This window comes from Denticeps clupeoides, chromosome 11, assembly GCF_900700375.1.
Source record: "Denticeps clupeoides chromosome 11, fDenClu1.1, whole genome shotgun sequence".
Lineage (NCBI taxonomy): Eukaryota > Metazoa > Chordata > Actinopteri > Clupeiformes > Denticipitidae > Denticeps > Denticeps clupeoides.
Window position 1 is genome coordinate 21,848,638 of NC_041717.1, and position 14,295 is coordinate 21,862,932.

General features: G+C 40.9%; 1 protein-coding gene across 1 annotated transcript in view; it reads right to left on the reverse strand.

Annotated features, from left to right (window-relative positions):
* The window catches only part of LOC114799709 (zinc finger protein 91-like), a 33,174-nt gene extending 19,698 nt beyond the window's left edge, over positions 1–13,476 (reverse strand). Inside the window, exons 1-2 of the mRNA XM_028996511.1 lie at positions 13,036–13,476; positions 756–1,493 (exon numbers count right to left, since the gene is read on the reverse strand). Of these exons, the coding sequence (XP_028852344.1) occupies positions 756–1,493; positions 13,036–13,476 (1,179 nt within the window). The remainder of the gene's footprint in view (positions 1–755; positions 1,494–13,035) is intronic.
* Between the last annotated feature and the right edge of the window lie 819 nt (positions 13,477–14,295).

A 14,295-nucleotide genomic window follows, 5' to 3' on the forward strand; every position in this document is an offset into this window, starting at 1 on the left:
CAAAGATCACAATTGGAGTGGTAGTAGCCTAGTGGTTAACACACTCGCCTGTGAACCAGAAGACCCAAGTTCAAATCCCACTTACTACCATTGTGTCCCTGAGCAAGACACTTAACCCTAAGTTGCTCCAGGGGGGGACTGTCCCTGTAACTACTGATTGTAAGTCGCTCTGGATAAGCGCGTCTGATAAATGCTGTAAATGTAAATTGTTAAAAGGCCCAAGTATAGGTTTGCAAATACGAATATAGATTTACATTTAATAAAATTACGATGTTGTGCGATTGAAAACGTATTGAGAACAATTGGATTGAAGTTATGACCAAACTGATGAGGCTTTATATATGGAGATCAATGAACGACCAGTTTGTTCATTAGTTAATTATATTGTGGTTTGGTCCAATGTTCTAAGTAATCAGTGTAATGTAGCATGATTGCATTATTATGAATATGGATGTTGGAAAGTACAGTCTTGCACACAAAAGTGACAACTTCTGAGAAAACAAAACTTGCTTCATATTGTCTCAACAGCCGCAGGAATCAACACACGTCATTTACTTTTATTTATTGTTCAGAAACAACATTTTATTCACATTGAAATTATACCACGTGTCTGGACCTCCTTTCATTGGCTACCTCTAGACCTGTGTGTCCATCTATTTGTGTGCTTTTATGTGCAGCTTCTCTGTGTACTTTCAGGGTGGACATGTGAAAAAGTCTTGCCTCACTTCTCACCAGTCTTGTTAAAAAAAAAAAACATCACATTTTGGGAACTTGTGGGGCATCTCACCAGTGTGCACTAACTGGTGTTTTCTAAGGTTTATCTTTTGTGAAAAACACTTATCACATTCTGGGCACTTGTGAGGCTTCTTGCCAGTGTGCACTAACTGGTGTTTTCTAAGGTTTATCTTTTGTGAAAAACACTTATCACATTCTGGGCACTTGTGAGGCTTCTTGCCAGTGTGCACTAACTGGTGATTTGTAAGACTTACTTTTCGTGTAAAACACTTATCACATTGTGGACACTTGTGAGGCTTCTCACCAGTGTGCAATAGCTGGTGATATGTAAGAGTTAGCTTTTGTGAAAAACACTTATTACATTGTGGGCACTTGTGAGGCTTCTTGCCAGTGTGCACTAACTGGTGATTTGTAAGACTTACTTTTCGTGTAAAACACTTATCACATTGTGGACACTTGTGGGGCTTCTCACCAGTGTGCAATAGCTGGTGATATGTAAGAGTTAGCTTTTGTGAAAAACACTTTTCACATTCTTGGCATTTGTGGGTCTTCTCACCAGTGTGCACTAACTGGTGTCTTGTAAGATTTACCTTTTGTGAAAAACACTTATCACATTCTGGGCACTTGTGGGGCTTCTCACCAGTGTGCACTAACTGGTGATTTGTAAGATTTACCTTTTGTGAAAAACACTTATCACAATATGGGCACTTGTGAGGCTTCTCACCAGTGTGCATTAACTGGTGTCTTGTAAGATTTCCCTTTTGTGAAAAACACTTATTACATTGTGGACACTTGAAGGACTTCTGTGTGACAGCCTCTGTATGGCTCTCAGCCAGTCCAAGACTTGAGCTTTCTTCTTGCATTGTTTTGTTTGGAAGCAAGTGTCTTTAAAAATGAATTGGCTAATGATCTGTCTTTTATTGCTTAAATAAGCTTAAATAGTCTTAAAGAAGCTTTTCAGAAATTTCTTTAGGTGACAAAAAGAGCAGGTACAATATGACATGATAGTAGTAAAGAATTTATGGTGTAATACATGTAACCTACAATGAAACTTGGGCAAAATTGCCCTTTTTACCAATTTCCGGGGTGTCTTTGTATTCAGATTTGATGATTCAGTTTGATGATTTCCTTTTGTTCCTAACTCATTTCCCATTTCATCAAAATAAATTCTATTCATGTTTCATGTAAGCTTTAAAACACTTCTAGATCCACTGCCTCAGTGTTTGGACTGGAATACAGCGCCACCTGGTGTCAGTACATGACCGATCAATCTACATTGTATTTTTATCATTCATATTTTACAATATCATAATATTTACAGATCGCAGTTATGCGACAATTGCTTATTACGCTGTTAAACAGACATCACTGACCATTTACTGTCAATGTTTCTGCATTGGGAAAAGAATTTAGAAAGCACATTTTCCATTTAGCATGAATTAATTGTTGTATTGAAGTCAAAAACGTCACCAGCGGACTCACTCAGTTTACCCAGTTCCAATAACCATCAGTGGTTACAATCATATCACATAGCACGTTAACAGCTGAAAATCTGTATTATGATTATTTTATGCCAATAGACATGTATACTACAACAATATCTACGTCTACATAACCGGTTACAGGGCAGCCCTGTCACTCGCAATGTGGTGGATATAAATTTTATAGTGCATATTTTTAAGTGATTGTAACTGATTCAGGGGCAATGGAACCTCGTGGTTAAGGAAACGGCCCCGTAATTGGAAGGTCACAAGGGAACAACCAAGGTGCCACTGAGCAAAGTACCATCCCCACACATTGCTCTACATCTGGTTAAATGGTTATATGCACAGGACACATTTACAGTGAGCCAACAGGTACAATAAAACACCAGACTTAGCACAGCAAATCAGTACACCCTAAAGGAAGGGATTTCCCAACACATAAATGAGATCCCCAAAAGAGCTCCTTGAAGATCTTTGTGGTGACCTCCCAAAAGAGTAAGGAGCATGCAGACCCTGGGGACCTCCCAAACACCATCCGAAGTTTTGGATGGGAAGGTTACAGTGATGGGAAGGTTACTTTTAAAATGTATTCCAGTACAGATTACAGAATAAATGCCCCTAATATGTAGTTTGTAATGTATTCCGTTAAGTTACTCAATTTGAGTAACGTATTCTGAATACTTTGGAGTGCATTGGAGCGTATTGTTTTCAGCAATAGATCTTAGGTCCTGGAATTCGATTTTTCACATACTGTATTACCCTAATTGTAAATGTACAAAACATCCAATTAAGTATACAAAATACACACGTTATATGTAGTAAAATTACAATACATTTTTTATCTTATATTAATGGAAACATTAATATAATATGTGCTTCCTCCACATGACTTATGATTCGTAAATCCAGAGCTAGAACTGTAAATGCGTAAACTGTAAAACAATTGTAATCATTATTCAGAAATGATATTTCATTCACGTTGTAATTATACCAAGTGTCTGGACCTCCTTTCATTGGCTACTCCTAGACCTGTGTGTTTTATTAAGTGTCCATCTATTCGTGTGCTTTTATGTGTTAGTGCAGCTTCTCTGTGTGACTTCTCTCATGTACTTTCAGGGTGGACGTGTGAAAATGTCTTGCCTCTCTTCTCATCAGTCTTGTTAATAAAAACCCCATCACATTCTGGGCACTTGTGGGGCTTCTCACCAGTGTGCACTAACTGGTGATTTGTTAGATTTACCTTGCGTATAAAACACTTATAACACTGTGTGTGGAAACAGCTTCTGAGTTCAGACTGACAGCCTCTGTATGGCTCTCATCCAGTTCCATACTTGAGCTTTCTTCTTGCATTGTTTTGTTTGGAAGTACGCTTCTTTAAAAAATTAATGGCTAATGGTCTGTCTTTTATTGATTAAAAAAGGTTAAATAATCTTCTTTAATGAAGCTTTTTAGAAAATTCTTTAGGTGACAAAAAGAGCAGGTAGAATATGACATGATAGTATGAAATATTTTATGGTGTAAAACATGTAACCTGTCATACGTATTGTAGTGATCGGACTAGCCAGAACTTTTAACACCAGGTACCGACACAACAAGAGGAGAGCAGCAGGGTAATAGGGGAGGCATTCACCTAAGATCGTAATACACCCCCTGCCTGCTCTGGTTAGTTCTAATAACCAGCCAACAGCCCACTAACTCACCCAACACTCACCCTAACGGTGGGTAGAACCGCCTCACTAGACCCAGAGTCGGCCATATGCAAATTGGCATACGCTACAGTATTAAGAAATTTAATTAAGAAAATTATGCAATATCATACATCTTCACAATTTTACTTAAGCAAACTTTGTTTCTGTGTCAGTTAAGTAGCGGAAGGGGGCGGGGGGATTGTTACAATGATAATTGGGCAAAATTGACTTGTATGCTGCATAAGGTTTTACCAATTTTCGGGGTGTGTTTGGACTCAGATTTGATGATTCAGTTTGATGATTTCCTTTTGTTCCTAACTCATTTAATATCATCCTACTCCAGCATGTCTTTTTCCCATTGAGATCTGATAGTTTTCAAAGTGTTCCTTTTATTTGTAATGTGGGGTTAGGACCTCAGTGGCACCTTGGCTGTTCGAGATTCAAACCTGCAACCTTTTGAGTATGGGTCTGTTTCCTTATCCACTAGGCCAACCAATGAAAGGATTGGGAAATAAATATGGTCCAACTGGCTACAATATATATTGTCAAAATCCTTAATGGTGCTGCCCATTCTGGTCCTAGATCTTTTGATGTAAATATTATGCAAGGACCACAGCACGGTCTTTAGGATCCCTGAAGAGAGAGTCAGTGACAATGGATGAGAGATGGGACCACTGTCTGTTTTGAGATAGGGGTGATTGGGTATGATTTGAGAGCCACAGTATATCCACAATAATTTGGAGTTAATCATAAAATATAGCATCATAAATAAAACTAAAAATACAATTTTATTTAGAAACTCTCAGGTTGTATAGATTAATGCAGTTGATCCCAGAAATCCAGAGGTGGGTGCTCAAGAAAATGAAGAAGCCTGGTCTGAAGCTGTTCAAATTAATCTGGAAAAAGGAAGCGCACAAATGTGTGGAAAGACATATTATAAAAGCTTTTTATGGCAATAACTGTCGGGCGACAGTATGAAGTCATGCCATGCTGTGATAAAATTATTGTCAGGCCAGATGGCACTCGCTAGGAAGCATGTGACTGAAGATAAACAGCAATGCAGACTAAATAGCTAGCAGAATTATAACTGTGTTGGGTCTGTCCTAACATTCCTCACATTGAACCCCCTACTAAATTGGCTTGGGCAGTGATTACTCTGCAAAAAACCAGAGTGAAATACACGGGTTCCAGAGGGTTCAGTGCTGGGCCCTCTCTTATTTTCACTGTACATGCTGCCATTTAATGCTCGGTCAATTCGATTTTAATTTTTCTTTTTTTTGCAAGCTGGATAAGACCAAAGTATTGTTGGTTGTCTCAAAGGGGCGGGACGTGAAGTGTGCTGGTTTTTCTACTGGTCCTAGTACGTAAAAAATTTTGGTGTGACATTTGATACTGATTTGTCAATTGGTTGTCACATTCAAAATATTTCCAGCACGGCGTACTTCCACTTTGATTTCACAGAAGTGTGTTTGACTTGGAGTTACATTGTGTTGTTTAAGTGAGCTGCATCTAGACTGGATAACTGCAATTCTCTGTTTTCTGGTTGCTCTGCTGCTTCATTGAATAAACTTCAGCACTAGAAGGTATGATCACATTTTGCCTCTATTTTCTTCTGTGCATTGGTCACCAGAATTTCAAGATTCTGATCTGTGGCTTATCAGGTAGCCAACTCATCATTATCTCACTCTTCTCTTTTCACCATCCACTACGGTGTGGATGATATATACTGCCTGGGGAGTTTCCTGGGTCGGAGTGATCACGTGACCTGGCCGACCTCCATGGACTGCCCTACCTTGCTGAATCTTGGTTCTTTTCAAGGCTTTCGTCTTGTTAGAGGGACTTTTTTCCTTGCCATTGTTGCCTTTTTGAGCACTGTTCTATTTCTTAGGTGCTTTTCCCGCCTTGTTACAGCTTTATTCCAAAATAGATTAAAATATTTTTTCCATCAGAATTCTACACACAACGCCCCATAATGACAATGTGAAATGCATGCTTTATAATGGCACGCTTTTTACTTAACTTTATTTTTTAATAGTCTAAATCATCACCATAAACGTGTATCGCTCTGGTTAAGGGCGTCGCTCTAAGTCGCTCTGGTTAAGGGCGTCTTGATAAATGCTGTAAATGTAAATGTGTATGGTTTTACTAGGAGTGTGTTGGTCATTTGGAAATTGTGTGTAAAGCAGTGAGTTGTGATTACAGGTCTGTTAAAAGAGTGCTGTGCAGTGGATTGTGTTTGCACATTTGCAAATTGTGTGTTACAAAAGTGCAAGTGCAAAATGGTGGATTTTGTGATGCTGCACACTGACCACTAGAGGGAAGCAATGTATAAAATTAAACCACCGTGGCGCATTCTTCCTTGTACAGCGTGAAATATCAGGTGTTCATTTACATTTTCATGCCTTATCCCCACATGCACAACGACAGACAATTTTAGCTTATGCTTTATAACAAAGTTCTTGTCTGTCCAACGTAAAGCAAATTCGCACACAGACACACCAGCAGGGCTTCCAACTCTCATGCAATGGATGTGAGACATGCACATCTTCACAGCTCTCCGTCATACCTCCAATTTCTCACGCTGAAATCTATTTTATCTGTCTGATCTGTGATCGATCAATAAGGCCTTACGCACAGCTGAACAGGCAGAGAGGTGTCCCCTCCTGTGCACACTCCTCTATGGTAGGTGGCGCATCTAATGATGCATCAGCTGAAGAAGCTGTGATTGGAAGCGGGATCTATTGCCAGTTGAGAAGAAGAGGAGGGAGTAGAATTGAGCGTGACGGTCTCTCTTTAGTCTTTTGTCACACATTGTATTTCTCACGCAGAAACATTATTTGTAGGCGAATTTGCTGAAAACCATGCCCATGAAATAAATGTAGAGCTATGTCTCATTGCAGGCTGCAAGACGGCCTGCCCCACCCATGGCAAGCCCCGCCCACTCTTTTATTTTTAATCATCTTATCATATAAAGTAGATTTAATTAGCAGATAGACGATTTGTGCATTTTGATGTTCTTTTAATCATTTTACTTTTTAATTTAATGTTGATTTAAAACCAAAGAATGTCAATAATTAGTTATACATCATATATTCCTAATGAATTTACATTTACATTTACAGCATTGACCAGACGCCGTTATCCAGGTCGACTTACAATCCGTAGTTACAGGGACAGTTCCCCCCTGGAGACACTCAGGGTTAAGTGTCTTGCTCAGGGACACGATGGTAGTAAGTGGGATTTGAACCTGGGTCTTCTGGTTCATAGGCGAGTGTGTTACCCGCTAGGTGACTACCATGCTATATGCTCAGTATAATAACATCCATTACATTAGGATTATTTTAATTATTAAGAAAACGTTTTATTGTTTTTTCAGTTTTCCTCGGGGCAAACAGTTGGGGGATGATACAGTGAAAACACCTCGACTGGTCAGGAACTGTTCAGGAATTAATATGCCAGTTGAACAAGAACGTCTCTGCTGAGGTCCTGAAGAGAATTGGGCGAATGAGTGAATTACACAATAGCCAATCAGAAAATAGCAGTATTGGATCTGGGTAAACTGCAACACAGCAACCAATGAAAAGGCACCTGGGAATTCTTCACAATATGCCACGTTGAGAGCTGTATAATGTTACTAGGCATGCCTAGTCATACGGATGATGTATGGAAGAAAATCTGTCCTATTTGAATTAGAATTTTTTTTCCTTTATTGCATCAAAACAATGTTCCCGAATATTTTGCGTCTACAAATTTCCTGTACATATTTTCAGTGTATATTTTTCTATTTTTTGTATTATTACACAGCGTGCTCAAATTCAACTCATGACATTCAGGCAAACTAAGCATGAGCAACCAATCAGTAACCACCCACCCCACCACCCCAACATCAGCCACATACACCCGGAAATGTCAGTCCAAGGCCTTCGGAAAAGTTGCCAGCCCTGCACTGGAGTCAATTCAGCCACTTATCTGGATGTATATGGCCCCGATAATGAACTACAAAAGGTCTTGGTGTTCTTCTAGAAGGGACGCTATATCCTTACGGGGATAAAAGCTCAAAAGCATGAATTCAGATGAAAGGTAAATGCTGTTCTTGCCGTGTTTTGGCCCCTGCTCGCATAAGAATCTCGTTGCCAGCTTGATCAGTGCTCTGTGGTCAGTGTTCCAGTGTGCACTAACTGGTGTCTTGTAAGATTTACCTTTTGTGAAAAACACTTATTACATTGTGGGCACTGATATGGCTTCTCAGGACCTCCGATAAATGGTGCTAGTTGAATGTATCTCGTAGGTACGATGGTATCATTTGGTCGGTCATGTTCTGAGAGGTGTGTGGAAACAGCCTCTGAGTTCGGTATGACAGCCACTGTATGGCTCTCAGCCAGTCCCAGACTTGAGCTTTCTTTTTGCATTGTTTTGTACGCTTCTTTAAAAATGAATTGGCTAATGATCTGTCTTTTGTTGCTTAAATAAGCTTAAATAATCTTTATTAAAGAAGCTTTTCAGAAATTTCTTTAGGGACAAAAAGAGCAGGTACAATATGACATGATAGTAGTAAATTCAGTTTGATGATTTCCTTTTGTTTCTAACTCATTTCCCATTACATCAAAATAAATTCTATTCATGTTTCATGTAAGCTTTAAAACACTTCTAGATCCACTGCCTCAGTGTTTGGACTGGAATACAGCGCCACCTGGTGTCAGTACATGATCGATCAATTTCTCCATTGTATTTTTATTCTTTTTATTACATTTTACAATATTTACAATTGCTTATTACTCCGTTAAACAGACATCACTGACCATTTGCTGTCAATGTTTCTGCATTGGGAAAAGAATCAAAGTCTTTTTCTGAATCTTAGTCAAACTAGAAGTCGCCCTGTTGCTGTTCACTATATATATAATTCCAGCAACTTTTCCTGCCACTTCAGCATGAACGCATGCATGTCTGAAAATCTACAACTCCGAGAATTTAAACATAAAAGTTCAATGCAATTTAGAAAGCACATTTTCCATTTAGTGTGAATTAATTGTTGTGTTGAAGTCAAAAACGTCACCAGCGGACTCACTCAGTTTACCCAGACACATTTCGTTGTGTGCACATGTGCTGTCCTGTCCAAATTCAATCATTTGTTCATCCTATTGTGCAAGTCTGGAAGAAAGTGCTTGAATGTCCAACGTGAGGCAAATTCACACACAGACACAATCAGAAAGGGGCTTCATCAGAGAAACTGACTTTACCCCAGTCCTCAGCAGGCCAATCCCTGTACCTTTAGCAGAATATCAGAGAACATGGCAAAAGTCCCCAGCGCATGTACAGCCTACCACTGCAGTTGATTGTCAGATGAGGTGTGTGTGGTGGGTGTTTGTGTGTGTGTGGACCCTTCCCCGTTTCCCTGGGGAGTAATTTTCCTAGGGCACTGTCTGAGAAGGTGGCCAGGCTGTGCACATCCCCAGCAGAGCCATGGGCCGCCACGTGTGTCCTGTGTTGACTGGAGAGAATCAGCTCCATGATTTCTGTTACATATGCTCGTTTCTCCCGTTCAATGGGGTTGTTTCCAGCAGCCCTTACTATGGCAGTGTTGACAAAGTAGCTGCGCCCCACACAACTTCCCTCTCTGTTACAAGCTCAAGCATGGCCTGTAGAGTAGGTGGGTGTTCCAATTGTAAATGGACGTCCAGCTACGCCGGTGACAGTGCCCTAACTCACTCACTTGGGGGCATGTGGCAATATGCAAGTAATCTCAGGGGCTCCCCCGGCTGCCTGAAGGGGTTGCTGAGTTCATTTTTATGGAGATCTGGCTCTCCGGAGATGTTTCTACAGCATGTGAACATCTACAGCATGTGTGCTTGTCATGGCCTTCTCTGAGACTCCCTCGGGTCCTCTGAGGGAGTTCTGCGATTTCTTTCTTCGTTCTCCCATTTTATTTGTTTCGCACTGTAATTAAGTGAAAGTGAATTCAATGTGAAACACTGCAGCACACGGTGACACAACAAAATGTGCCCTTTGTATTTAACCACCAGGCACCCGGGGAGCCATGTGTGGGGATGGTACCCTGCTCAGTGGAACCTCGACTGTTCGGGATTCGAGACGGCAACCTTCCGATTACGAGTCTTACTTTTATTCATTTTATCCATATTCGTCAACCAAGCACATAACACCAAGGACCTGAAGCCAGTACTCAACTCAACAGGGTGGTAGTAGCCTATTGGGTAACTCACTCGCCTATGAACCAGAAGACCCAGGTTCAAATGCCATTTACTACTACCATTGTGTCCCTGAGCAAGACACTTAACCTTAAACTGCTCCAGGGGGGGACTGTCCCTGTAACTACTGATTGTGAGTCGCTCTGGATAAGGGCGATAAATGCTGTAAATGTAAATGTAACTCACTCTCTCTTAATTATTGTTTTAAACTTCTGACACCAATTGTAGAGTACACTCGAAGGCTGCTTAACTTCATCGTCATTGTGTCATCACAGATCTCCATGGACCCTTGGGACCTCCCAAAAGACTAAGGGTTTAAGGGTTTAGACTAAGGGTCTCTTTATATAGGTGGAGGTGACCAATAGGCAGATGGTAGGTGGAGCTGGGAGGCTTCAACTCCTCCCACGAAGTCAACCTAAAAGAGACAGGACACAAAAACACAGCCACACAACTGCTATGTTTCGCACGTTTAAAAGCCATGATGGTCGGTGGAGATAATGTTTTAGGGGAGGGGCGGGAAATTCTCTAGCCAGAAAAAGCATGAGAAAAGGGAGGTAACCTTTCCCCTTTTCATGTCATAAGGGGACAAATTCCAGATCCGATCGTCTGAGTTGCCGCTGTCTGAACAGTGAAGAAGAGTGACCAAAACACTCTTTACACCTATCGCCATATCTAGCCCCTGCAGGACCATAGACAGGCTAGAAGAACTCATATAGGGCAACTCATATTAATTTTAAATAATACTTCGCAGGAGCTGGTGCTGACGTGACATACTGATTTCTCAGGCAGCGTCTTTGCACAACTAGACTGAAGGATCTGCCATGTAGAAGTATCTGTATGGAGATATACTTGTGTCAAAAGTACTCGTACATAATAAAGAATACGTAAACCTACCAATATGCAAAGATTTTGTAAAAAGGTGTGTACTAAAATGTCAACAGGGTTACACGTGCCACTCTGTAGGCTTACAAGTTTTAATTTTAAGAGTAGAGTTTTGCCAGTTCATAATCCCCTGGCAACGGAGGGATGGTTGCAGGAGCGCATTGTTTTCAGCAATAGATTTTAGGTCCAGGAATTAGATTTTTCTGCATACTCTATTACCCTCTAAAATGAATTGTACATGTACAAAACATAGAATTAAGTATACAATATAGACACACATTAAATGTAGTAACATTTTTCTTTATCTTAAATTAATGGACACTTTTTAATCAAAGTATAGTATATTAATTTGGTCAGTTAAGTAGTGAAGAGGAGGCCTCCAATTTCTCTGTCAAAACCCATTGGTCGGTAAAACGTAATTGTAATATGAAAACTGTTAAGTCATAAGTAAAATCCCAAACAAAGATCGCAATTGGGGTGTTAGTAGCCTAGTGAACCAGAAGACCCAGGTTCAAACCCCACTTACTACAATTGTGTCCCTGAGCAGGACACTGTCCCTGTAACTACTGATTGTAAGTCGCTCTGGATAAGCGCGTCTGGTAAATGCTGTAAACGTAAATGTAAATTGTTTAAAGGTCCGAGCACAGGTTTGCAAATATGAATATAGAATTTTATGAACATTTCTTAAAATTACGATGCCGTGTGATTAAACATATATTGAGAACATATGGATTGAAGTTATGACCAAACTGATGAGACTTTGTTTATTAAATAATTATATTGTGGTTTGGTGCACTGTTCTAAGTAATCAGTATAATGCAGCATGTAAAAACTGAAGAGAATGTAGTAAAAAACTATCTCTCTACACAGAAAAGCACTGTATTCAAACCACTCCAACTTGATGTTACCTGGCAGAAAGAGGCGTGGCACAATAGAGGTTAAAAGGATGAGCAGTTTCTAATTTATTAACACCAGTAAATTATTATTGCAGTTACATGTGAATATTGTATGTTATAAGGTACCAATGTTACACAGAAAACCAAAATGAGAGACAGGAGGAAAAGATAGAAAAAGACAGTACAGCCAGAACCAAGCTTCAGAGACATCATCTGATCCAGGGGAAAAATGGGAGGAGAGAAAAGTGTCACGTCCATGCGGGCATGACGCGGCGGGTGCACGGAGAGGAGGACGAAGAGTGACGAGGAATGAAGGACGCTTTCACCTGACATCACGAAACCGGGGTTTAATTGGTGAAGCACAAGACAGGGGAGACATCCGAGACGTAGACACTGGTGAACACGGAACATAACGTTAAAGACCTGACGGCGAACAGAAACGAACAGGGCAGCTTTATACAATTAACACAGGTGAAAACGATTAGGGAACATTACACATGACAACAATTAAACTCCGGACCGGATCCTGATCCTGATCCGGACCGGAGTAACCCCCATTTCGGACGGGATCGTGACAAAAAGACTCGAAAACCGGAAAGTCCGGTTTCGATGGAAAAGCAGCTGAGAAAGAAAGTGCCCTCCCTACCACACGTGAACAATCCTTTATACACCTGGCCTACAGGAATCTGTCATAGACCAATCAGAACCTGTTGTTTCTGACGTCACGCCTCGTCTGGGGAAGACAAAGAGAGCAGGCAGTCCTGACGGCCAGCGCCTCACACCTTTGGCTCGTGGGAGGGCCGCCAAATGTTGCAATGCCGTTTGACAAAGACACGTAAATGGAAGTGTTGAATCTCCATGCACAACAATAGCGCAGAAACGTCATGGTCTTGCGACGTCCCATCTTACAAACATGATTGCATTATTATGAATATGGATGTTGGAAAGTACAGTCTTGCACACAAAGCTGACTACTTCTGAGAAAACGAAACTTGCTTCATAGTATTGTCTCAACAGCCCCAGGAATCAACACACGTCATTTACTTCTATTTATTGTTCAGAAATGATATTTTGTTCACGTTGTAATTATAAGGCACTTGTGGGGCTTCTGAACATTGTGCAGTAACTGGTAATTTGTTAGATTTACCTTTCCTATAAAACACTCATCACATTGTGGGCACTTTTGGGGCTTCTCACCGGTGTGCACTAACTGGTATCTTGTAAGATTTGCCTTTCGTGTAAAACACTTATCACACTGTGGGCACTTCTGAGGCTTCTCACCGGTGTGCACTAACTGGTGAATTGTAAGATATGCCTTTCGTGTAAAACACTTATCACACTGTAGGCACTGGTGGGGCTTCTCACCGGTGTGCACTAACTGGTGAAATGTAAGATATGCCTTTCGTGTAAAACACTTATCACACTGTAGGCACTGGTGGGGCTTCTCACCAGTGTGCACTAACTGGTGAATTGTAAGATATGCCTTTCGTGGAAAACACTTATTACATTGTGGACACTTGTAGGGCTTCTGTGTGACAGCCTCTGTATGGCTCTCAGCATGTCCCAAACTTGGGCTTTCTTTTTGCATTGTTTAGTTGGGAGGCATGCTTCTTTAAAAATGAATTGGCTAATGATGTGTCTTTTATTGCTTAAATAAGCTTAAATAATCTTCATTAAAGAAGTTTTTCCAGAAATTTCTTTAGGTGACAAAAAGAGCAGGTAGAACATGACATATTAGTAAAGATAGTAGTAAAGAATTTTCTACAAAAGTGGCAGACAAAGGCGGGAGCTTTGCCAGTCCAATTCCCAGACAAAGAAAAATGGCTATTGGGACATGGAACGTAACCTCTCTGGCGGCGAAGGAGCTGGAGCTTGTGGAAGAGTTTGAGCTGTACCATATAGATATAGTCAGACTCACCTCAACACATAGCATTGGCTCTGGAACCCAAGACCTAGAGAGAGGTTGGACAGAGGCTGGAGTGTTTCTGGGTGAGAGGTGGAGAGCTGGGGTTGGCTTTTTGTTAGCCCCAAGACTCTCAACCTGTTTGTTGGGGTTGTGACGTCCCGTGGCAGACAATGGGTGTGTTCTGTTTGTGTGTGTCTCTGTCTCTTTCTGTCTCTCTCTCTGTAATGTTGCAGGGTGGCTCCTCATCAGCCCATGATTGGACTCGTCCCACCTCCTGCCATGATTGGTAGGCTGTAATAGGGAAGAGGACTCAAAATGGCGGCTGCTTTGGGACAAGGAGAGAATGTTGTTGGTGATGATAGGATGTGGTGTGAGGAGAGAATGTTGTTGGTGAAGATAGGATGTGGTGTGAGGAGAGAATGTTGTTGGTGTGAAGTGAAGAATTGTGACCAGAAGACAAGAATAACTTAGACTGCCCAGACCTGTTTTGTGTGTTTTTTG